The following is a 23,257-nucleotide window of genomic DNA, read 5'->3' as shown; positions in this document are numbered from 1 at the left end:
TGCTTTGGCAGTTTGTGTTAGAGGACGCAGTAATTGCCTTCTAGGAATGAGGGGAGATAGAGGACATCGTGCATTTCCATGTACATGGAGAGTGGGTGCTTTTTGCTTTTTCAGTGTTTCAAGTCTTTGATGGTATTCGTCATTTCCACTGCATATCCACTTCATGGCCTTGTGCTGGATCTTCTCGATTGATTTCTTGTCAGTCTTAGAAGGGTACCAGACTTGGGAGGTGTAAGTGAGTACGGGCACTACGTATCCTATGTATGCTTTCAGTTTCGTTTCCATTGAGGTTCTGCTCGGAAACTTTCGTTTGAGTGTGTAGAATGCTTTCCACGCTTTGGTGGTTCTACGTTGGCAGTTTGCGCTGCAAGAGAGATTTCGAGACAAAACGACTCCGAGATCTTTTTGGATGGCAATGGTTTCCGGGTCTTTCCCATTATAGCCCCCCCCCAGCTTAGTGGTCAAATAGCCTATAGCCCCCCAATCATTGTAAATATACCATAATGGGGGGCTATATTTTCATGGGGTGCTATAATGGGAAAGATCCCGGTTTTCAGACATGCTTCGTCACGCTCGGCTAGAACCCTCTGATGAGGAGAGTTTTACTTTTGCTAACATTTAGGTCCGTATGGTTTGCTTTGTTCCTTTTCTGTTTTTCCCCGAGAGTGGTCTCGTATTCGTGCTCACCGTGGGTAATTGCTTTGAAATCATCTGCGTATCCAAAGGCCGCGATATATGAGATTTCTTCGGGGAGATCTTTAATGTAGATGATGAACATCAGAGGCCCCAAAATTGATCCCAGAGGTACTCCGCTGGTTACATTTCTGGTCTCTGAATTGCTTGTTCCAATTTTGACGCGTTGCGTTTGGTTTATGAGATAGCTTTCGAGTAGTTGGAGTAACTTTCATCCGAGGCCAATGTCCTCGAGCTTCTGAATGAGTCTTCTGTGCGCTATTTTGTCAAAGGTTTTTCTGATTTCAACATACAGAGTTCGAATGTCATTGCATTTTTTCGATTCAAGTTGCTGGTAAAGTTCGATTTGAAGAGGATGAGTTGAAGGACTGCTGATCGTTTCTTTCTGAAACCGTGTTGGGAGTCAGAGAGAGTTCTTTCTATCGGTGGGTAAAGCCGTGCGAAGATGACTTCCTCGAAGACTTTTGAGATGTTCTTCAGTAGACTTATTGGTATGACTTTTGTATGAAGGCAATAGAGCCTCCATACCATTCGGACCGAATCCTACTTGTAAACTTCAAATAAGTTTGTATCAATTATATTAGTCATGTGGCCTTTTTATGGACGTGTTTTTCCTCTGACACCTTTGTCCTCGAAAACGAGATAAACAGACAAAACCCGTTGGGCACTAAGATGTTGGGAACCTCTCTTAGAGTCTTTCGCCGTACTAGTCTTTGAGATTCGCCGAAACTGTTTTGAAGGGACACTTTTAGGGTGTGCGAGCGGGTCTGAATCTTAAAATTTGAACCCTCCCATCTCCCACCACCACCAAACCCCCCCCCACCCCACAAATGCCCCATCCACCCTCCTCTACCAGGCAATTTGGACGCCTCTCGTTCAGCCCTCCTAACTCTAAACCCGCAAATCGCCGAATGAGCCCCCCAACGCTTGATCCCCGCACCCACCCTAATGCTAACATCCCTAAGCACCAGCTGGCTAATACCGCTCGCCAGTCTTTTGAGATCAATCCACCCAACTTGAGTCGGTTTTGGTTTCTCTTTTTTGGAACCAGCCAGGCATCGTAAAGTTGGTATTGGGTATTTGCAGCATGGGATGCAGAGAAGTAATTGTCAATTAAAACTTAAATTGAATAACTAAAACGAACGTTTTCGAACATTGCGTTCATCGTCAGGTTTGAAAATTAAAAGAAATCATTTACAAAGTTTATAAACTTGTCTTTGAATATAATTCTAAGAAATGAGTTAAAATAACATCGAAGTTTTGAAATTATTTACAGTTAAAATAACATTTACAACATTTTATTTGCACTTATTACACCAAAATCAATTCATTTTTTATTCCGAGTTTTACGAAAATCCCTGGTATAATGCTTTATATTCCTGAAAAGGGATTTTTACTTTCATTGCTATCTGTTTTTTCTCCTTTTTGGGGTTGACAAAATTTCGAATTAACATGTACCAGAATGTTTTTTGAATTTCAAAGGTCAAAATTTTGTATTTGAACTAGTACTTCAATGGCCGGGATATCTGAGATTTATTCGGGGAGAACGTCAATGTAGATGATGAACATCAGGGGCCCCAAAATTGATCCCAGAGGTACTCCGCTGGTTACACTTCTGTTCTCTGATTTGCTTGTTCCAATTTTAACGCGTTGCGTTTGGTTTGTGAGATAGCTTTCGAGTAGTTGGAGTAGCTTTCCTTCGAGGCCAATGTCCTCGAGCTTCTGAATGAGTCTTTTGTGCGCTACTTTGTCAAAGGCTTTTCTGATTTCAACATAAAGATTTCGAATGTCATTGCATTTTTTCGATTCAAGTTGCTGGTAAAGTTCGTTTTGAAGAGGATGAGTTGAAGGACTGCCGATCGTTTCTTTCTGAAACCGTGTTGGGAGTCAGAGATAGTTCTTTCTATCGGTGGGTAAAGCCGTGCGAAGATGACTTCCTCGAAGACTTTTGAGACGTTCTTCAGTAGACTTATTGGTATGACTTTTGTATGAAGGCAATAGAGCCTCCATACGGTTCAGACCGAATCCTACTTGTAAACTTCAAATAAATTTGTATCAATTATATTAGTCATGTGGCCTTTTTTATTGACGTGTTTTTCCTCTGACACTTTTGACCTCGAAAACGGGATAAACAGACAAAACCCGTTGGGCACTAAGTGGTTGGGAACCTCTCTTAGAGTCTTACGCCGTACTAGTCTTTGAGATTCGCCGAAACTGTTTTCAAGGCACACTTTTATGGTGTGCGAGCGGGTATGAATCTTAAAATTTGAACCCTCCCATCTCCCACCACCACCAACCCCCCCCCCCCCCCAAAAAAAATGCCCCATCCACCCTCCTCTACCTGGCAATTTGGACGCCTCTTGTTCAGCCCTCCTAACTCTAACCCCGCCAATTGCCTAATGAGCCCCCAACGCTTGATCCCGCACCCACCCTAATGCTAACATCCCTAAGCACCAGCTGGCTACTACCGCTCGCCAGTCGTTTGAGATCAATCCACCCAACTTTAGTCGGTTTTGGTTTCTCTTTTTTGAAACCAGCCAGGCATCGTAAAGTTGGTATTGGGTATTTGCACCATGGGATGCAGAGAAGTAATTGTCAATTAAAACTTAAATTGAATAACTAAAACGAACCTTTTCGAACATTGCGTTCATTGTCAGGTTTGAAAATTAAATGAAATCATTTACAAAGTATATAAACTTGCCTTTGAATATAATTTTAAGAAATGAGTTAAAACAACAACGAATTTTCGAAATTATTTACAGTTAAAATAACATTTACAACTTTTTATTTACACTTATTACACTAAAATCAATTCATTTTTTATTCCGGATTTTATAAAAATCCCTGGTATAATGCTTTCTATTCCTGAAAAGGGATTTTTACTTTCATTGCTATCTGTTTTTTTTCCTTTTTGCGTTGACAAAGTTTCGAATTAACATGTACCAGAATATTTTTTGAATTTCAAAAGTCAAATTTTTGTATTTGAACTAGTACTTCAATGTCAATCCCCGCCCCCGATACTCATCGCGCGTATTTTTTTGCGGTTTCAGCTTTTGGATGTAGATCGCTTCTATCGCCATTAGTTTTTCAACCCCGCGACATGCATCAAGAATCTCCCATTTTACGTTATGCGTTGTACCACAACATTCAGCAAGGTGTTGTCCAACAGGGGAATCCTTCTTTTGATGATCTCAAATTCAAGTGGTAAAATGTCGGCTGGTTTGGCCAACAGAGATGGAACTGCATCCATTACATGTTACTTTATATACCACATGGGATTTCAGATTCTTATCAAAAGGTTATTTCAGGGTGGGCAAGCAAGTTCTTAGCTTTCTTGTTGTGAAAATGATTTGAATATCACACAATTTTTTCAGTCTACTTGCAAAATTTAGCGTGATATATCTTCTGTATTGAACAAAAAACCTAAGTCCAGACTCCCTATTGTTAAGACATTTAACTTTTTTAAGATGTTGTTCGTTTTGGGGTGGTTTTGTTGTGACCTTCTCCTTCGTGACTAGTTTATCCAACGTCTCCTTAACGATACTGGGGGACCACTTGTTGGGTATTGATTTTCAGTCCAGATCTCTTGATTTTTCTTAAGAGCTACATCAAAGGATTGCCAGTCAATGGTCGCATTAAAAATCTTATGAACAGTCCCTTGAATCACATTTCTCTTATATTGTAACGGTGAACAGCTACGGAAATTTAGGATTATGCCGGTATCGGTTGATTTTTGATACCAATGACAGCTGATTTTTCTATCTTTGTTTAGGTTTATGTTTAGATCTAGGAATACCAGGTCTCCACTTCCGTTTGGTGTCTCAAGAGTGAATTGTAAGTTCTTGTGAAGAGAATTTGCATACTCAAGGTAATCTAGAGGGTTCCCCTTTACCGTTCACACTATATCATCCACATACCTCTTGAATAATTTCAATTTCAGTTTGTCCTCTTTTCTACCTTTTTCTGCACAATAGGAACAGATCCAAACAATTTCCTGCATGGGCAGATATTCTGTGTCAGTGATACCTTGGCATTTTGCATGAAGCCAGTTTTTGCATGATTCGCACTCGACTCCTTTCCCTCGGAAAGTAACGGGTCGGATACAGTCAATGCATATCACCTTTGTGTCAGGAGTTTTGATCTCCCTTCCCTTTTTGGTTTCTGCAAAGATTTTTCAAAGGATTTCATCCACAAATTTGCCAAAATTACCGCCAGCGAAGCACCAATTGCTAAACCGTCCGATTGAGTGTACCACATTTTATTACACTTAAAGTGAACATTCGTTACGGCTAGTCTCAAAAGGCTCTTCATAGCTGACCTCGGAATCTCAAGTACCTCGTCACTGGAGTACAGTTCTTTAAGCGCAATTTCAATTGCCTCCTCAACCGGTACATTGGTGTATAAGCTTTTTACATCGAGAGATACCACTAGCTAGTCTTCATCCAATTTGGTAGCCTCTAAAGCTGCTCTGGCATCTTTCGAGTTAGTCTCAATATTTGCACCTGGTAACTTCCCGAAAAAGGGGGAGAGAAATTTATTGAGGTTCTCGTAACTGCTACCGGGTATTGACAGAACAGGCCGAAGCGGCGTACCAATTTTATGTACCTTAGGAAGTCCATAAAGCCTGGCCGGTTGCGATCCAGTTGTCCTGGGCCTTTGATAAATCTTTTCACTTATCTTTCCCTGTTTCATTTGCGACTGCTAGTGTTTGCAACTCCCATGCAGCATGGGAGTTGCAAACACTTGATAACACATTGCAACAAATAATTGATGATAGACAAATATGATGAATTAAACAGCGAAAACTACGTTCATTCTCATGTAGGTGTGGGTAACCTGCTCCAGTTTTTCCGATAATTGTTTTCAGTAGTCACCCAAGCACTCGATTGATAGAACGCATCTTCCTTTAATCTTACCAGTACGTTAAGGGACTTACTTGAACGTTAGTCCCTCTGCGTATTGTTACAACAGCAATGTTTAAGCCATTTAATTTTAGCCAGTAGGATTGAGCTTTTTTGTAGTACCTAGTATTTGATCGATTCTGAACTTCTCTCAAGCCTCTAGCAAGCAATTGGCTTAGGTAGTGTAGTAGATATATTGAGGTCAGCGGGTTTGGATTTGTTCAGCTAGGTGAAGGTGGTTCGAGGTTATTGGTAGTTTGAGGTCCTTCCAAAGAATGCTGGCCAACTACTAAAGTTGAGATCTTTTCCGTTTGTGCTCCCCCCCCCCCCCCCCGGCACATATTGTTTGCACCCCCAGATGCACGTGCATATATTTATACATAATGATTTACTATGTAATGGCACGTGCTCTGTAACTGGAGGGCGCATAACGTACTGGGGGGGCACAAACGGAAAAGATCCTAAAGTTGTCAGGTCAAAAGATACTGAGGGGGTGACCAAAACTGAATGCATGAAATGCGTTATGATTTTCTTTTCATTTCTTTTTTGGTTGGGTATTTGTTTATTTGGTCCCAAACGAAGAAAAAGGGAGACGATCCCCGTGCCAGCAGATGAAGATATCTCCTGGCCGAATCCCAACTACTACTACTACTACCAAAACTATTTCCACAGAAGCTACAACGAACTCGACAGCTGCACCTGGAGACTTCTATGCAACTGTGGAATCTGCAAACCAATGAAAAAACTCGTGCCAAACGAAAACTGAAGGGTTCCACACCCGAGGGCTCCGACCCTAAAGACTCTCCTACTACTACTACTACTACTACTACTACTACTACTACTACTACTACTACTTATAAAATTTTTTTGGTGCGGTTCTTATTTTTTTTACTGATCGATATTTTGTCTGAGCTTTTTGACGTTGGTTTTCAAAAGTGAAATAACCTGTATGATTGGCAAAACTTTGAGTCTGTTGGCACGGCAAAAACCTGAAACTCTTCAGCTTGTGGCGAATGAGCAAATTGTATTACTAGATGTTAAAAGTTTATACACCAATGTTCCCGTCTCGGAAGCCATCGAAATTGCCTTGCAATGTTCTTACTCCAGTGACACTCAACCGGATTTTGAAAGACCTATTCAAACTAGCAGTCGCAAATGCTTAATTTAGAAGTAATGGTGACTGTCAAAAAGACTGTTCGGCAATGGGGGCTTCCCTGGCTGTTATCTTGAATGATTTTGGCTGAAAGTTCTGAAGAAAAACTAAGTGGTGAGAGTGAGATGAGCTCTAGAAAAACAAAACTTATGAAATAATTTGCCACGACCGTCATGAAAAATTTGTTTAGAATGGCATGGAATGAGCAGTTGAATGGGAGAAATGTAAGAACTATTAAATGTCAAAATATAAGTAAGGAGCAATACAAAAAAATGGGTTACGTGGTTTGGAAATGCTTTCATTCTGAGAACACCAACTGATAAACAAACTAGGAAAGTAATTTTTGAAGAGATATGGAGGATATCAGTTGCACAGGGAAAGACGACCTCAATATTTTGCTTGAACTAGAAAATAGTTTGTATGACAATTTGGAGTTCACAGTGAAATTTTGAATGAAAAGCGTGAAGTGGCTTTCCTGGATATGACAAAGATAAATGAAGAACGACGTTAATGAACAAAGAAAACTCATGTAATGAGTATCAAAAGCCATCAGAGACAGGAACAATCCTGAACCTCCGTAGCTGAACACGTGAGCACATTAAAATATTATAATTGGCTTTTTCGATCTACAAGCAACTAGCCATACTTTGACGAAGCCGTAAAAATCAACTAAATTATACGGGGAAACTCAAGACCCGGGAAATGGACATCAGGCATTTTAAATCAGTTAATTGAAAAATTTAAGGTGACACAAAATAACACAAAACAACAGAGGGATGCAAATCAGAAGTTATGCAAAAACAAAAGTTATGCTGAACGCACCCATTTTCAACAATAAAGCGGCCAATTAAACATTAGACTAAAAGAAAAGCCACAAAATACTGCCTCTTAGTGATGTACCCAATGAAGCTCAAAACCTGCAAGCCATCCTTAAAGTCCAGATTTGATTAAGGTCTAAAACCGCACGTGTATACGAAATAGCTTGTAGTTGATGCAGTTTCCCCGCTGTCGGGCAAACTTGCAGACATATAACCACGCGGTTAACAGAGCAGGAAAAAAACTTGCCTGTTGGTTAACATATAAGCTAATATTTTGTCACCTCTCGGGCGTTTGGTTGGCGTATAATTGATCTAAGTAATGTGCCACTAAAGATCATGACTAGAAGCAATACGCATAGCAAAACTGAAACCATCGCTGAACACATGCGGCTAGAACCGAAGCCAGGAACTGACTTTAAAATATTAGTCAACCGTAGACTTCCTGCGTTATTCAAAAATTGCATTTTAGCTTATTAAAACATTGAAACACGAAGGATGGAAAATCACAGAAAACTTTTGAAAGCTAAATGAGAAGATCATGAATAGAAAATTAAAGACGTAACAAAAAATGAAATTGCAAGAAGTTCTAATTGTAGTTTTATTTCATAATAGAATTGAAATAATTTTAATTGTAAATAGAATAACTTTGAGTTGCATTTTACGTGGTAATGCTAGATATAGCGAAAGCGTTTGTACATAAAAAAAATTATTGACTTCGCTCTGCAACAACGAATTATGTAGCTGTGTTGCTCTCTTTGAGCCTCTAGCCTCACTAAGCTCTTAAGGTACAGTTCACCTGAGAAACTGCCGAAATATATGACGTTAAGGGCGATTTTAGGAGGACTGGACCCCCACCCCGCTAAGCTTTAACCCCTCCGTATTTTTTCATGCCCTCCACTGACTGAATCTAACCTCGCTGAGCGTACGGTAGCTACTACCTAAGCCATTTACTTGCTAGAAGTGTGGGAATTTGTCGCTTGTTGCTGGATGTCAATTTATAGTCTTTAGTCGCTCTCCATCAAGCTTTTTGGCGACTGTTATAATGGAAAAGGTTCGTTTGCACTTTAACTGTGTGCAGAATGTTGTTCTGCTTTTGATCTTTTGTCTTATTTTGCTGCATCATTGTTTTAGAAGAGTCCCAGTCTTTGCATTGATATTTATAGCATGTTATGACATGAAGTACTTCTCTCATTTTGGAATTTTTTCGAGAGGTCATGTGTAATAGTTAACTCTATTTCTCAGAAATAGATGTGTTGTAGAAAATTCGCAAGCACGCGCGTGCGTCTTGAATTCATTTTCTAATTTTAAATGTACCGATTTAAACGATACTTATTACAACACATCGCGTCTGGACGAATAAGCTGTTTTTAATTTTTATTTTATTGCTTCTATTTTGTTTTTGGTATCATTTTTAGTTTTTGTTTAGTATTTATAGTAAACTTTGACATCAAAAGTTTCGTCTGTCAACATGAATGCCGAATCTTGTGCCAGAGTAAGTAGCCGGTATTGTATTATAAATATAGTATTTTATAATTCGTGTAGTGATCTTCACTATCGGTAATACTGTTGAATGTATTACTGCATGTTGTAACACTGACGCAAATCTCTGTCGACAGAGTGTTGTAATGTGCATTGTAATGATTCAAGCAGGACTATTCCGTTTAATCATTTTGCAATATTTTCAACCAGAAAACAGGCTAATCGTCAATTATTTTAAAAATTTTTCAATTGTCTTTTCCTTTTACTGCACCAAGGGACTCAGTCGATTATTTTGTTCATTGGAAAACGGTTAGTGAGAATTTCAGACATTTAAGCTTTTATTCATTTTGGTAAATATTTTCAATTCTGATGAATATTTTTTTTATAGATAGATAGTTTTATTTAGCTTTTTCGTATAAATACAATAAAGCAAGGATGATCAACGGGGACATCAAGTTCCTCTTTTCAGATCACTTTTAATTCTGGCAAATATTTACAATTCTGGTAAATATGCCTGTAGCTGCTGGATCTTTGAAATATATGTGCGATAGAATTGATTTCGTTAATCGGCGATGTTTCGTGGTATACTTACATTCATCATTCAGAATAAAGTCAGATTTTGAATAAACGATCTCAGAAGCCACTTTGGGACTTAAATTTGCACAATCAAAGATCTCGGCGCGCTCAACTACTATTTTGATTGGTTTGAAAGGATGAAACCTAATTCATTGAGCAAATTGGAGCTAACATACCTACCCGAAACTGCTTTTTTTTTAGTATTTAAAGTTCGACTGAATGATTGCAGACCCGTGAATGACCGTTTTTTAAAATGGAAAGCTGGTGTTCTGTATTTGAATTAACAAATTTTGAACAAATTTAGCTTTAGGGAAAATGAGTGAGGGTTTTAACAAATCTTCCAAATGGGTTCTACTGTCATGCGTCACATTTTTTTTTACAAAATTGCTTGTCCTACTTTTCAAAGACTGTCTTTGATATCCTGTTTTTGCTGTATTATCACGACGAATCAATAATTACAGAAAGTGTTTGACGTGGTTCTATAATTAGAGTTTTTCTGTTCGGTATGTAGACGACGTCAGCTCAAGATCTGATACAAAACCACTTTTTAACGCTTTCAGTTCGTTTGTTTGAGTCAGTTTTATACTATCTCTGCATTTTTATGCTCTTAATTAATTTATGTGCTGCTTTTGTGGTAATTGGTTTGGCTCTTATTTTATTCACGTGCCCAAAAAGGTCCTTTCACGTAATTTAGAAAAGAAGGTAATTTTTTGTCTGTTTTTGTGACGAACAGCTGTTGTACTTTTCGCTGTTATTATAATCAATTTTTCATGCGTTTTTGTCACATGTGGTTTTTGGTCCCACTTTATGGCGTCCATTTAATGTTTGAGAAAAAGCTACAGTATCCCTGATAGATAGTGTTTTATATGACCCATTAAAAAAACTCGCGCTTTTTTGGGAAACAAGATTTCGTTTTAGCTGGTAGCGTTTTACATTGCGCTTTCAAAACTTCAAACTTTTGAGAGTTGTTTTCAAAATTTTATATGAATTTAAATAATGTTTTGTCAATTTTGAGGCATTTTCAAAATTGCGGTATTGAAATAGCATGTAATTAAAACAACGTTGAATTAATTTCGATGAATTTGAAATATTTGGCAGTACTGTTACGAATGCGTGTTGCCTCAATTTAGCGAAAGAATACGTGAAAGTTGTCTAAAGTAGGGCAACAGAATCGGCGACCCAATTTCGAAATAGCTGTTCTCAGTTCTTGTTCTCAATTAGTATCCGAATCTTGAAAGCATGCTCTGTTTTGTTGAATCGGAGAAAGTTTGGTTGGCAATACTTTGATTAGTTTATACCTACACAATGCTCATTCATTCGCCATATCATTTGATATTCTGGCGTGTTTTGTATTAGTTGAATCGCGATTTTTACGTTTACAATTTGTTCCTGCGTTATTGTTTTGATCTTGGAGCTTTGTTTTCCGTTTTTCTATTTAAGAGTTTGTAATCCGAATATTTGCGTGAGAGAATTAACGTGTGGGCGAATTGGTCTCTTTGCGGGGTCACGTGAGGATTCGTGCGTGGACGCTGTTGTCACGGGGCAACATGTCCCAAAATCTGTTGCTATGAAATGCAATACGAGTGGAAAAAGCTATCATAAATTCTTTTAATTACCGCTAAATGTCAACAAGCAATTGATGACGTAGTTAACCATTTCTTTTAATGTTTTTTTATTATTAGTTTTCAATTTCAAGTTTGACCAAGCTTTGTATGCTTTGTAATGAAATATAATAAATTGAAGTGGTGACGTTGACTTTCAGTTCCTTTCGTAAATGAAAGATGACAGAAAATTGTCTTGTGGGAGGTGCTAATGTGGGTTGTGCTGATTTCAAAGTTGGGTGCGATCCCTTCAATAGTGGAATTGGTGGCATTGGAGGTGGAAGCAACAGCGGAAGCGTCGTGAGTCTTGCCAGTGGAACAGGAAGCAGTATCACCGCAAACAGCCAGTACGCTCTGTCCCAACCACAAACCAACACTGTCAATGGAGCAGCTGGTGGTGGAAGTGAGGTCGTGTGCTTTGACCTTGGAGGTAGGAAGTACCTGCCAGTGTTCAGACGCATATTGCCAGCTTTGGAGGCCACCTTCAGGTTGGAGATATATTAAAACTATCCCCCTCCCGGTGGATGGATCCTTTACAGTAATCTCCTTAATTGTAAGAATTATCCCCTTTGATAGCTATCAAACTTCAAATGTCAGTGCAATGGCACGCATTAGTCTGTGCATGCCACCTTAACTTTTTTTGTTACCGGGTGGGTAATGAGGGTTGGCTGGTCATTTTTAGGGGAAATGATTGCAAAATTTTGATTGTGATCAGATGTTTGTAGGGACAATTCTAATTTAAGAATTCCTTTACATCAATTTCAAGTACAAGACATCAATAATATAGACACAATATGTGAACTAATGACCAGCGAGACATTTGCCCTTTGATGCGTCATGATACAAAAATTAAAAAAATACCAAATACGCTAGCTGATCAAATTCCCTCGGTTATCGTGGGTTTTATTCTGTTTCCTCCGCCTCAGTGGTTCTTATGACCCAATCAGTTAATGTTATGTTGTAATTAGCAAGTTGCTATGTAAAAATAACAGGAGCACTTGAGGGAGTGAAAGATATAAGCTGAGGGCGGAAACATAGTAAATACAAAATGTGCATGGTTTATTTATTGTCTTTAAAATTTTCAGAAGTAGTATGCAGCCTATCAACTAATGTTACACCCGAAATGGATCTAGGAATTAAACCCCCACGCAAAAAAACAGCGTTCCAAGCGAACCGTGGCACAGCAAAAAGGGGGGAAGCAGGTAGTTAAAGAAAGTGGGAATCACGGCAGAATAAAACGAATTGTTTGTGCGGCACACAAATATCAACCATTCGAATATTTGCGAGCAATTGCATCAAACATGGCATTTTGAGAAACTGTTTCAACCTTCAGTCTAGGTTTATTTCCGTGGTTTTTGTCCTTGGGGGGTTTCTTTCCGTGGGTTTTTCTATCTAATTTTGGGCGTTTTTCGTGGGGTTTTTCGAACCCGCCCGAAGCAGACTTGAGTTGGTTTTCATTTCTAATTTTGTACAATATAACCATCGCTGTCGTTGTTTCAGAACAGTGACTTTGGACCTGTGTACTTCATCGTGTTCCATGAAAGTGAGCTCATCAGATTGGAATGCGTTCACCACAGTACAGCAGCTGCTCACAAATATCATACAAGTGACAGTCAAGAGCGAAGTCTGTTCCGAATACGAAGAGGCCATCAACGCGGAACTGGGTAAAGTAAAGGTTAGAACAAATCTATCTTCTTTCTTCTGATTAATTGGGGCTGTTTTTTTGTAAAAAATTAACTGGTATTTTATAGGTATGAAAATAAATTAACCCCATAAATGTCTAAAAGCAGTTAAATTGGTTAGGTGGGATGCAACTTGGTTCCGGTGACAATCTAGAACATCTAGTTCTGGTTTGGTATTGATTTGAAATTGAATGAACCTTAATTAACATTGACAACGACAAAATTACACTGACCCCTGACTTGCTTTCTGGTATTAGTATATATGTATGGAGTGTTAATTTGTGTTTCAGGTACCCAAGAAGCATCTTCTGGGAAAACTGAGAGATGTTTTCATCGACTGTAATAACGTCGCCACCGCGTAAGTCAGCTGAATTAGACTTGATATGTAATTAGACTTGATATTCTTGTAATATGCTGTTTTGTAATGCAATGGATAAATTAAAGCGATCCATTTCTTAAACTTAATTTCAATGTGTCCAAATTGAAAAGAGAACTTGTCACGAAAATGCCAGTTGTAAATAGTCTTCAAATGAGATTTAAATGTGACAAAACTGATAGTATCATTTATACTACTAGTATATGGAGTTTGTATGACAATATGATTGAAAGATGGTGTGTGTCTATTTCAGACATGGCCATGGCAAGTTCTCGTGGCGAGGAGTGATGATTGCCTGCGACCACTTCGAATCACTGGGCCACAATGTTATCATGATTGTCCCTACATATCGAAAGAAGCAAGTCGCCTCCCCAGGTAAACAAACAACTGAAACCTGCCTCTCCTAAACCACACCTCACAAATAGTTTGCTTAACTGATATTTTCTCAACAGGAAAAAATTTTGCAGTTGCGTTTTCGATAAGCAGCTAAATTGTGGAATTCGGATTCTTTTCTGTGGAAAAATATACCTATTGCATCTTCCCTGCGAGTGGAGAACAAAATTTTGAAATAATTTACAGCTGAAGTCAGTATTAGTTACCATTCGCTTGCGGGCTGTTATCAAAAAATGAGGATTTGCGAATTTCCATTATTGTTCTGAGCGTTATCTTCATTTGACTTTAAAGGATTACTATATAATACAGACGATGTACGTTGATGATGGTATTTTCTGTGTTTAAGATGAGAAGGAGTTTGTGGACATGAGAGAAAAGTATGGCCAGTTGAAGTGTGTGGCTTCTTCTCAGCCCAGTCACTACCAGCCAGACAGGAGGACACTTCCACCTGACGATGGATTCCTGCTGCAATGTTGCGCAGAACTCGATGGTGTACTCCTCTCAAACGACAGGTTATTGACACATTTACTTGGTGGTGCTGGTTTTATGCTTCCATTCAAAAATAGTAGAACCCCCTGAACTATTTTTTAATAGCCGCGCAGCGATAGCTGGGGCTATTATTGGCCTTCTCTTGGTTTTTACGACTCGAAGAGGAGTATTGGTTTTCTCTCGTTTTTTTACGACTCGAAGAGGAGTATTGGGTTTCTCTCGGTTTTTACGACTCGAAGAGGAGTATTGGTTTTCTCTCGGTCTTTTTTTTTACAGGAAGTAGATTTGTTCACGCGGCATTTTGACCTAAAAGCGAAAGTGAGAAAAGCTGTCTCGGTGAACAGATTTTCGCTAAGCGAGAGAAGTTTTTTGATCATGCGCTGCGTTTAGTGAATGACTTTTTTACTTTGAAAAGTAGTTTTTGACTGAATTGCACATAAAGATGACCGTTTTTAGCCGTTTTTTTCGTCTAAGCAGCCCAATTTTTTGCTTTTAATTTGGTTTCTTGTAGAAATATATTTTTATTCGATACTATATTGAATGTCAACCTCGGAAATTGATACCACAGTGTTTTGCAGAGGCCTGAAAATGCGTTTCAAGTTGAAAATTGGCACATAATTTTTGATTTTTTAGTTAATTTTTGGCTTTTTTTAATATTAATTTCTTCATTTTGAATCTTTTAACCGTCTGTGTGTCAAAAATCAGTTAATATGGCAACTTCTCTTTGATAATTCATATACTCAAAGCCTCTTTATACCTCGATGTAATTTGGTTTTTATAAAATTTACATATGCTAATCCGATTTTGGTAGTTTTTTTCCGATTTTTGTCAGTTTTTTGTTTGTATTTTGGTTGTAATTGCTAGAAATAGTCTTTTTGTGCAACATGAGGGACTTTAATTTTGTTTCAATAAAATTTCAATCATTTTTTGGCGTTAGGTTTTTGAAAAACAGTTGGAACTTTTTCATAAATGCAGTCTTAACTTAAAAGTTCTTTGACCTTTTTTTTTGCAAAATGTTTCAATGTTTCGTATTTATGAATTCTGCTTTTTCCTATTTTTGTTCTCTTCAGGAAGATAGATTTTTGTATCGAATGACTAGTTATCTTTTCTATGTCTTGAATGCTGAGCAACGAAATGTATTCGTTTTTCTTGAATTTTTTAATTTGATTTTTAACTTTCGAAAATCAAATTGATTTTTAACTTTCAAAAATCAAAAATGTCTTTTCGTTCTAGTTAGTATCATTCTAGCTTTGTGCTGGCACCTACATTTATTTTCGGTATATTGATTTTTTGGGTTGTAAAAAATGAATGATTTCAGCTTTTTCGTAGATTTTCGTCATATCTTTGGTTTGCAATTGATTTATTTCAACATAAGGCAGTACTGAGAGTTTGATAGCAAGCTTTTTCAAAAATTTCACTTATGACTAATAACTACAGCTTTCTTCCGGCCTTGGTATTAATTTAAACGTTTTTTTGCCTTTGAATTTTCTTCTGCTGCTTATGTCTTTTCTATGATGAATTTTTTTAATTGCTCTCAAACGAAGTTTGTAGCAATTATATTAGTCCTGTCGGTCTTTTTTTTTATGCGATTTTTCGCTTGACCAATTTTTCGTCTGACGCTTTTGACTTTTCGTCCTCAAAAACGGGATAAACAGGTAGCGCCCAGCGGGCATTAAGTGCTCTTAGAGCCTTTCAGGTCTGTTTCAGCTCAAACTGTTTTGGAGACTTATACTTATGGTGTGAAGGGCGGTTCAGAGGTTGAGACACCTCCCCCCCTTGTTGACCCCCCACCCCCACTATTGGCTCCACCTACCCCCCCACCGCGCTTTTGCCCCCCCCCCCAACCCAGTACTGCCCCCATCAGCCCCCGGTGCACCCCCCCCCCCCCCCGTGGCTAGCTACTGACCAAGCCAACCGCTCGCCGGTCGTTTGAGAGCAATTCGCCCGACGTTAGTCGGTTATGTTTTTTTATTTGGTATGAAATCATGTTGTCTACCTTATGTAAACAAGGAACAGGTGTGTGTTGTTTTTTGTCTTAATCGCATTTATTAGAAGTCTAATTATAGGTGTTTTCTGATTCTTAAATTTGAGCTTTCTTCGAAAAGATTTAACTTAGTTTCTAAGATTATTATCTGCCGTTTGATTCGCGATCTTTTTAGATCTTTCTAGATTAGAATCATGAATTATTTGAGGGCTATTGACAACCTTGTAAGCTTTTTCAAGACTATCAGGTTTTTGACCACCTTAATTATTTTGGATTTTTTAAAGTTAACAAACGTTTTCAATAATATAAAATTTTGCTGCATTTTGTTTCTCTTGTTGACAGTGGTTTAAGTTTCACCAATTTTTAGAGCAGACCTGGAGAGGTAGTGAGTTAATGGTTTGATACAAAAAGTAGTGGCTTCAGTTGCAATTACGGTTTTATTGGTGAAGTTCTGACGCTTCGAGTTGCTTCGGGAATTCTTCCGGCTATGTTTTTTATTTCGCGGGTTTTGTCATGACCATATGACGTCACAACCACTTCAAATCTGCTTTTTGTTCATTCGTTCATGCAATTTCAACTGAAGTGCGTGTGTGACGTCATTTTTCGCTCTTAGTGGAGCGAGTTTTTTTGTTCATTCGCGTGATTAATTTTTTGGTCACACTTGACTTACCTCACTCACAAAAATGACTTCCTCTTTTTTGAAATTGACTTTTATTTAATTTAATTCAAAGGAGGTAAAGATATAAGGTCAAATGGGTGTGTGTCACTCTAAATGAAGGTTATTTAAGAGCAGCTAATAGAGGCAGCAAAAACTTAGAGGTAGCAAAGACGAATTTTTTTGGTCTGTCTTTTTTACTGTTTTTTTTGAGACTGCAGATCTACGAATCTATTGCGGCTATTTTCTGGCAATCTGCCAGCTATGTTTATTGTTTGGTTAAACTGATAGAATGAATGCTATTCGTGCTCTGATTGGTTGAATAAACTACGCGGAAAAATTAATTTTAATTCTTAAATTTAAATTTAAGAAAGAGAAATTAATACTTAAATTTAATTCGAAAGAGAAATTAATTAAAAAAACAGTTTCATTGTATGTGAACAAACTAAAACATGCTTTGTAATAATAAGACATTTCTACACCCTAATACAAGGTGGACTGTTACAAAAACCTTTTAGTTTTAATGTATGAAATGTAGGCGGCCGCAATATACCGAGAGAAAGGAAACAGATGTGTAATTTGCGGTTGTTTTCATTTTGCCATGAATAATTGAAATGAAGTACAAATGATTTTAAAACTTCTTATGAGTCAAGTTAGGTCAATTAACTCAAAAGCTCTTTGGATATACATAAAAAGAAGCACATCTGAGCGGTCAACGTAAGAGAGACTGAATGATGGGGGAACTGAAGCCTCGATTTGTTCTGACAAGCAATTTTCGCGAAAATTTTTAAGGCTACGCGAATACACCAAATGTCTGATTCTTAATTTTGCGTGAAGTTTCAAGAAGCAGAAAATCATAACTCGAGAATGCAATCATTTTCTGCCTCTTCGAACGTCGAGAGCGAATTCAATTCTCGAACAACTTGCTTCACTTAAACTACGTAATGAGGTGGAAACCAGCCTAGAGAATGAAGATTGACTTTTAAGCAATTTAAGACTAGGTCTGTGTATTTAGGTTCACAGATTTCAATGATGATGCGAGACTGAGAAGTGTGACGAGAGACAGAGTGATACCATTTCTGTTCATTAAAGATACGTAAGTACAACATTCACAATTTATCTTGTTTGACCAGGTGGATGAGATAACCGTTTAGTAGTTTTGCTCACCCATTTTTGTTGCGCGTACAAAACGAAACTGACATATTTGTCTACTGTTTCGATTTTTCTGTACTTCTTTTCGTGAAGGCTCCCATTACCATTAGTCACAAATAGTGAAAGGAATAATGTGTTAACCGATGTCATTTCGAGCAATGATTAAAAATTAAATTTCACCAAAATAGTTTTCCTGTAAAAGTTTGGTAAATTTCACAGCTTTTTTGTATTTTGTTTATTCTCTAAGTATGCATCGGTAACTTTACTGAAACACTATTACCGTATTACTGAACTGTATTAAACACGGAACAATTTTATGGCAAGTTTTAATCCAGCATTGACCGGACCCGTCCATTAATTGAGTAATTCTGCTTCAGACTAATAATCGGGGGAGATTCCTACAGTCGAAAAAAGGTAGACTGTGAACGCCTTTTGCTCAAGTCCAGTCCATACTTGGAAGAGTGTGAGCGGATGGGATCGAAGCCCTGTCCATACGGGGAAAAATGTAACTATGGGAAGAAGTGCAAGTATATGCATGAGGTGCCACCCGAGTCCAGGACCCAGAGGAAAGGAAGGCTCTGTCGGGAATTGGGACCCAAGCAAAGGTTAGTTTTCTGGCTCTATATTCAAATCAATATGTAGTCCTTTGTTTACTTGGACGAGAATGAAGTTCCGGAATAGTTTTTTATTGAGCCGCAAAACGTACACTTCTGTAATTTTTCGTGATTTCGGGGCCGTTTGTGGACAAAAGTGACAATAGCTTGTTACATTTTCTCACTTTACGTCAGTATTTTTCATCGCGAAAAGTCAATTCATTAGCATAGAGGACTTCAGTTGCTAATTTTTGCGCATAGCGTAGCAAATTTCGCAAATAAATTATCAACATAGAGAATTTCACAATTATGTTGTCGACAAAATTGTTCAAGAAGCCTTAATATTTATTGCTCAAATTTTATATACTTAATAGTCGCACAGCGATAGCTAGGGCTATTATTGGCCTTCGCGGGTTTCTTTGTTTCCTCATAATTTTTATTACGACCATAGAATGTCACGATAACTTCAAAGCTGCTGTTTGTTCAGTCATTGGTACAATTTCGACGGAATTGCGTGGGTGACGTCATTCTTCACTCTTAGTGGAGCGAGTTTGTTTGCTCTTTCGCGTAATTGTTTTTGGTCAAAAGTGACTTAACTCACTCTCAACTCACTCTCACAAATGAGTTTCCTCACAAACAAAACACTTAAATTGCTCTCGAATGAGAAGCAATTATTGCAAACGCGTGTGTTTTTTTATGCGATTTTTTTGCGTGACCGTTTTGAGCTTTTCTAGAATAATCTTATCTTTGACTTCTCAAGTGACTTTTTCACCCACTTCTTGATTTTTGAGTGGTTTCAATTGCTCAAACTCCGAAATAAAGTTGAAGAGAGTACATGACAAGGCCTTGATAGCCCAGTGGTTATTACCTCCGTCGAGGTGACGGAATGGGAGCCACTTCATATTTCTTAACTTTAATTCCAGGAGATGTATGTGTTTCACTCTAATTGAAGATTATTTCAGAGCAGCTAATAGAAGGAGCAAAAAAACTCAACAAATTCCTAATCAAAATATAAAATCTCAGCAATGGAAAAGTCGCTTTTGGTCTGTTTTTCGTTCTTTATGGGACTGCAGATCTTTTGTATTGTGGGTATTTTCTAGCAATCTGCCAGCCATTTTTACTGAATACCCCATTCAGTGGCTTTTCGTTTGAAAATTTCCAGTCATGTTTACTCAATACCCCATTCTGTGACTTTCAGTGAAAATTTCCTTAAAAATCTGGATGGTTGCGGATCTGCTAATTGTCTTCTAATCAGCAATTGCTATTCCAGGCGACTATGCATTTAATCATCAATAAGGCTTCTTTGATTTTGGACTATCTGCAAATAAGCTGTGACAATTAAATTGTATACTTTATTACTCATGCAAACACATTACCTCAACACATTTTAGAAATATGCTTTATTTCGGTGTAAGTTTGAACTAACAGTAATTTCTCTGTTTCGCCCTGAGAATGAGAATTCTTAAGTAAGTTTGTTTCGCTTTTAGGAACCTTTTGAAGATTTATTTATTATGATCCTTTTCTGATGTTCTTAAAAATAAATAATTAAATATATAAATGTACTTGCGTAATTGTAAACTGAGTTTAGCTCTATTGAGGTGCTCTTAGCTTTTGTTTTGGCCCGAAGCTATTTTTTTGCGTCGCAAACCTCAAGGCAGCAATTTTTTCACCTTTTTATGGCGTGCTTCAACTTTTTATTAGCGTGACGTGACGTAACTGGTACACTCATAAGCGCACTTTTATTAGGATTTTTCAATAGTTTGTATAGATTTTATCAGCCTGCTTATCATTTCAGGTTTCTATGTATATTTTACGGCACACAAATTGTTCCACAGCAATTTCGGCAATCTGTATTTTATGGTACTTGATTTAGCTTCAATATTGATCTTCCTTTGCTCTTTTATAGGTACCTGGAAAGAAATGCTTTCGACCGGAGTTTCAACGTGAACTTTGCAAACGCTCGCGCTCACAGTCGGGACAATGCCACCAACCCTTTTCCCTCTAGCAGGCTGCAAGCGGGCTATCCCAAAACCCCAGTTCATGCAACAGATAGTGCCCCTTCGGGAAATGTCTTTTTCACACCCACGTACTGGAAACAAGACCCTTCACCAGTACAACAAGAAGTTCCAATTCGAAATGTTGAGCGATCCCCTAATACTGACGGAGCTTTACTGAGCTATTTTAAGGCCCGAAAACAGCAGCAACATCAGTTGCAAGGACGACCAGCTTTAAAGGCTTCTGGTGATGCTTCGAATCTTGACCGAGGACAAAGTCAATTCGAAATAGACTTCCACGGTCCGCCCCCAGTTGGGTTTTCCGACAATAATCTGGAAAATTCCAGACCAGGAACTTACAACATGTGGACAGCTCATGCATTTGAACTGAGTCCCTCTAAGAAAAGGATGCCTAATACAGAGTGTCCTCCAAATAGCTGGTCAGCTGTGGCAAAAACTCCGGCTACAAATTCATTCAGTTACTTCAGCGATTCCGGGTCAAGCTGCGAAGACTTCGCTGTAGTTGGCAACAGCGTCGGGGATCATTCACCAGTTTTTGGGTTCGGGAAAAACGAACAAAATAGCATTGCGTCTGATTTCGGAAACGCTGCCGGAGTGCTGGATCTTGAAGAACGAGACGATAGTCCGGTCCCAAATAACAGCGTTTTTAGTTCTGAAATTCCAAAAATCTGGAATCAAAGTTCGTATTCGAAAGAGGAATCGGGATCTCCGAAAATGCACATAGACTCTTCTTATTCTTTTGATCACGGAAACAACCCGTGTATGAGTCAATCGTCCGTAACCCGAAAAAATAGGGTAGAAAATTTTGAAGACAAAGATGCAACCAAATTGGCCAACAGGGCTGGTACAAAGAACACTACTAATATGACTACCAATAATCCACAAAGAAGTAGCACAGTAAGTGCACGAATGGAGGACTATCAGTCTGTCATGCAAATATTGCTGGACAAGTCCAAACAAGCTTATGTTTTGGCAGTTATGAAAAGTCACCCTGGCTTTACACGCGAGGAAATTTTGGTCCATATTTGGAATCTTGGAAAAAGTGGATCAAATTCATCCGAGCTTGAATGTTGCTCTGAATTCGTAAGTGAAGCCAGGAAATTCATCCCAGATTGCTACCGTTTAGTCGGGGATGAAAATGACTCAAAGCTGGCACGAGCGTTTTTCGCAGTGCAGCAGCAACCTCGTGACTCGTCTCTTTCTGGACATTACTTGTGGCAAGAAGTCATAAAGCGAATTGCATTCGAGTCGGAGCCCTAATTGAACTCGTTCAACTGAAGCAAACTTGAAAATGATTACTCAAAAAATTATCACAGATCCGGAGGTAATCGTCTCCGGTAAACGAAATGTACTCATTGTGAAATACAGAAAGCCAAGTGTTTCTGATTTTATAAATCTACTTTAGAAATTGACTGTGCTTTTTGATATCTTTTGAAATTTCTACGAATTCAGGTTCATAGCAAATATTGTTGCTATTAGAATTGCTTTTACATGTAATAAATGCTGTGTACGAAATGTTAGCTGATGATTTGTTTGAATTGTTAATCTATGTGAGTTTTGATTAATTAGTGAAATGCGTATTCGCTCTCAATTTGATGTGATAAAATGCGCTATGCGTAGATGGAATTTTGAAATGATTTTGATGTGTTTTGTTAAATTATGCTCTTCTGAAACGAACTCTATTGATTTGAATTGGTAAAACTTTATTGAGTAATTTAGTTTTTGAGAACATTTTCATACCAAATTTCAAGTATCTTTTCATGCCAATTTTTTTCACGTGATCGCACTTGCGAAGTTCTCAGACAAAAAAGTACTTGATACACGTTTGAACAGAGACACATGAATGTTAAATATTTATTTATTTATTTTGATAGCTTCTAATCTGTAAGTTCAGATTGAACGTAACGGAACTAACTTGTTGGTTCTACATGTGAAAGCAAATGCTTTGATCTTTTCTTAAATTATTCACTCGTTTCGTCTGAGAGCTTAGCCGGTGTAAGTTTGTCATCTATAGTTTAAATTTGATATATTTCTAATATTGAGCAGTGATGCACTGATGAATAATTCAAAATGTTTCTCAGAAGTATGATGTAATAAACATGAATTAATACCAGCCTTGATTGAACATATGAAGACTTATAAAAAGTAACTTATTTTCTCCATAATTATTTTTTGACGAAATAGTGGTCAGTTTTGAACATCCTTAAAGAACTAAGTGTCTATGTTAGTGCTGAGTTGATGTTAGATGTCTAAATGAGTTTATTTCCCGAGTTGTAATTACTCCCCCTTCAAAAGTAATAATTCAATATTTTCATAGATGTTCCTTTTTTTCGAAACAAGTGAATTAGATTATAACCAAAAAGTTAAAGATACTTGAAACAAAAATAAGAAGTAATAAGTACATGCTTCTTGGAAGAGTATATGACATGTCGCTTCTATCCCCGCGCCCAATCGAAAAAGAACTATTTGGTCCGTTTTGCTATGTATATTTTTAGTGGAATTCGGCAACAAAGGAATGCTCTCAAATTACAAAAAACTTAGCATGAACTAGCATTCGCTAATTCAAATGATAATGATAAGAAGGCACCATTTTATGGATTATGGATAAGAAACAAAGAAAAATGAAACCTTACTGTCATCTTGATTTTCCTTCGGTTATTGTGGTCGAGTAATTTCTGCTGAAATTAAATATGGGAA

General features: G+C 37.8%; 1 protein-coding gene across 2 annotated transcripts; it reads left to right on the top strand.

Moving 5' to 3' along the window:
* Positions 1–9,036: 9,036 nt before the first annotated feature.
* Positions 9,037–22,291, top strand: LOC142337722 (uncharacterized). 2 transcript variants are annotated; one of them, XM_075387184.1, is made up of 9 exons: positions 9,037–9,057; positions 11,383–11,709; positions 12,722–12,896; positions 13,194–13,261; positions 13,533–13,654; positions 14,019–14,184; positions 17,816–17,896; positions 18,330–18,557; positions 20,452–22,291. In XM_075387184.1, the coding sequence occupies exons 2-9, from the start codon at positions 11,402–11,404 to the stop codon at positions 21,818–21,820; spliced, it is 2,517 nt and encodes an 838-aa protein (XP_075243299.1). In that variant the 5' UTR covers positions 9,037–9,057; positions 11,383–11,401; the 3' UTR covers positions 21,821–22,291. The 2 variants fall into 2 exon arrangements, with proteins under 2 accessions (XP_075243299.1, XP_075243298.1); XM_075387183.1 differs by lacking the exon at positions 9,037–9,057 and adding an exon at positions 9,190–9,353.
* Positions 22,292–23,257: the final 966 nt, after the last annotated feature.

Source organism: Convolutriloba macropyga, chromosome 4, assembly GCF_964194025.1.
Source record: "Convolutriloba macropyga chromosome 4, txConMacr16.3, whole genome shotgun sequence".
NCBI lineage: Eukaryota > Metazoa > Xenacoelomorpha > Acoela > Convolutidae > Convolutriloba > Convolutriloba macropyga.
This window is presented reverse-complemented; position numbering and strand designations above follow the sequence as displayed.

Bases quoted from the DNA above. Each gene is read 5' to 3' on its own strand.
- LOC142337722 (XM_075387184.1), top strand. From the start codon at position 11,402: ATGACAGAAAATTGTCTTGTGGGAGGTGCTAATGTGGGTTGTGCTGAT. The intron at 12,897-13,193 runs GTTAGAACAAAT...TTTGTGTTTCAG, and splicing joins CGGAACTGGGTAAAGTAAAG to GTACCCAAGAAGCATCTTCT. The intron at 18,558-20,451 runs GTTAGTTTTCTG...GCTCTTTTATAG, and splicing joins GAATTGGGACCCAAGCAAAG to GTACCTGGAAAGAAATGCTT.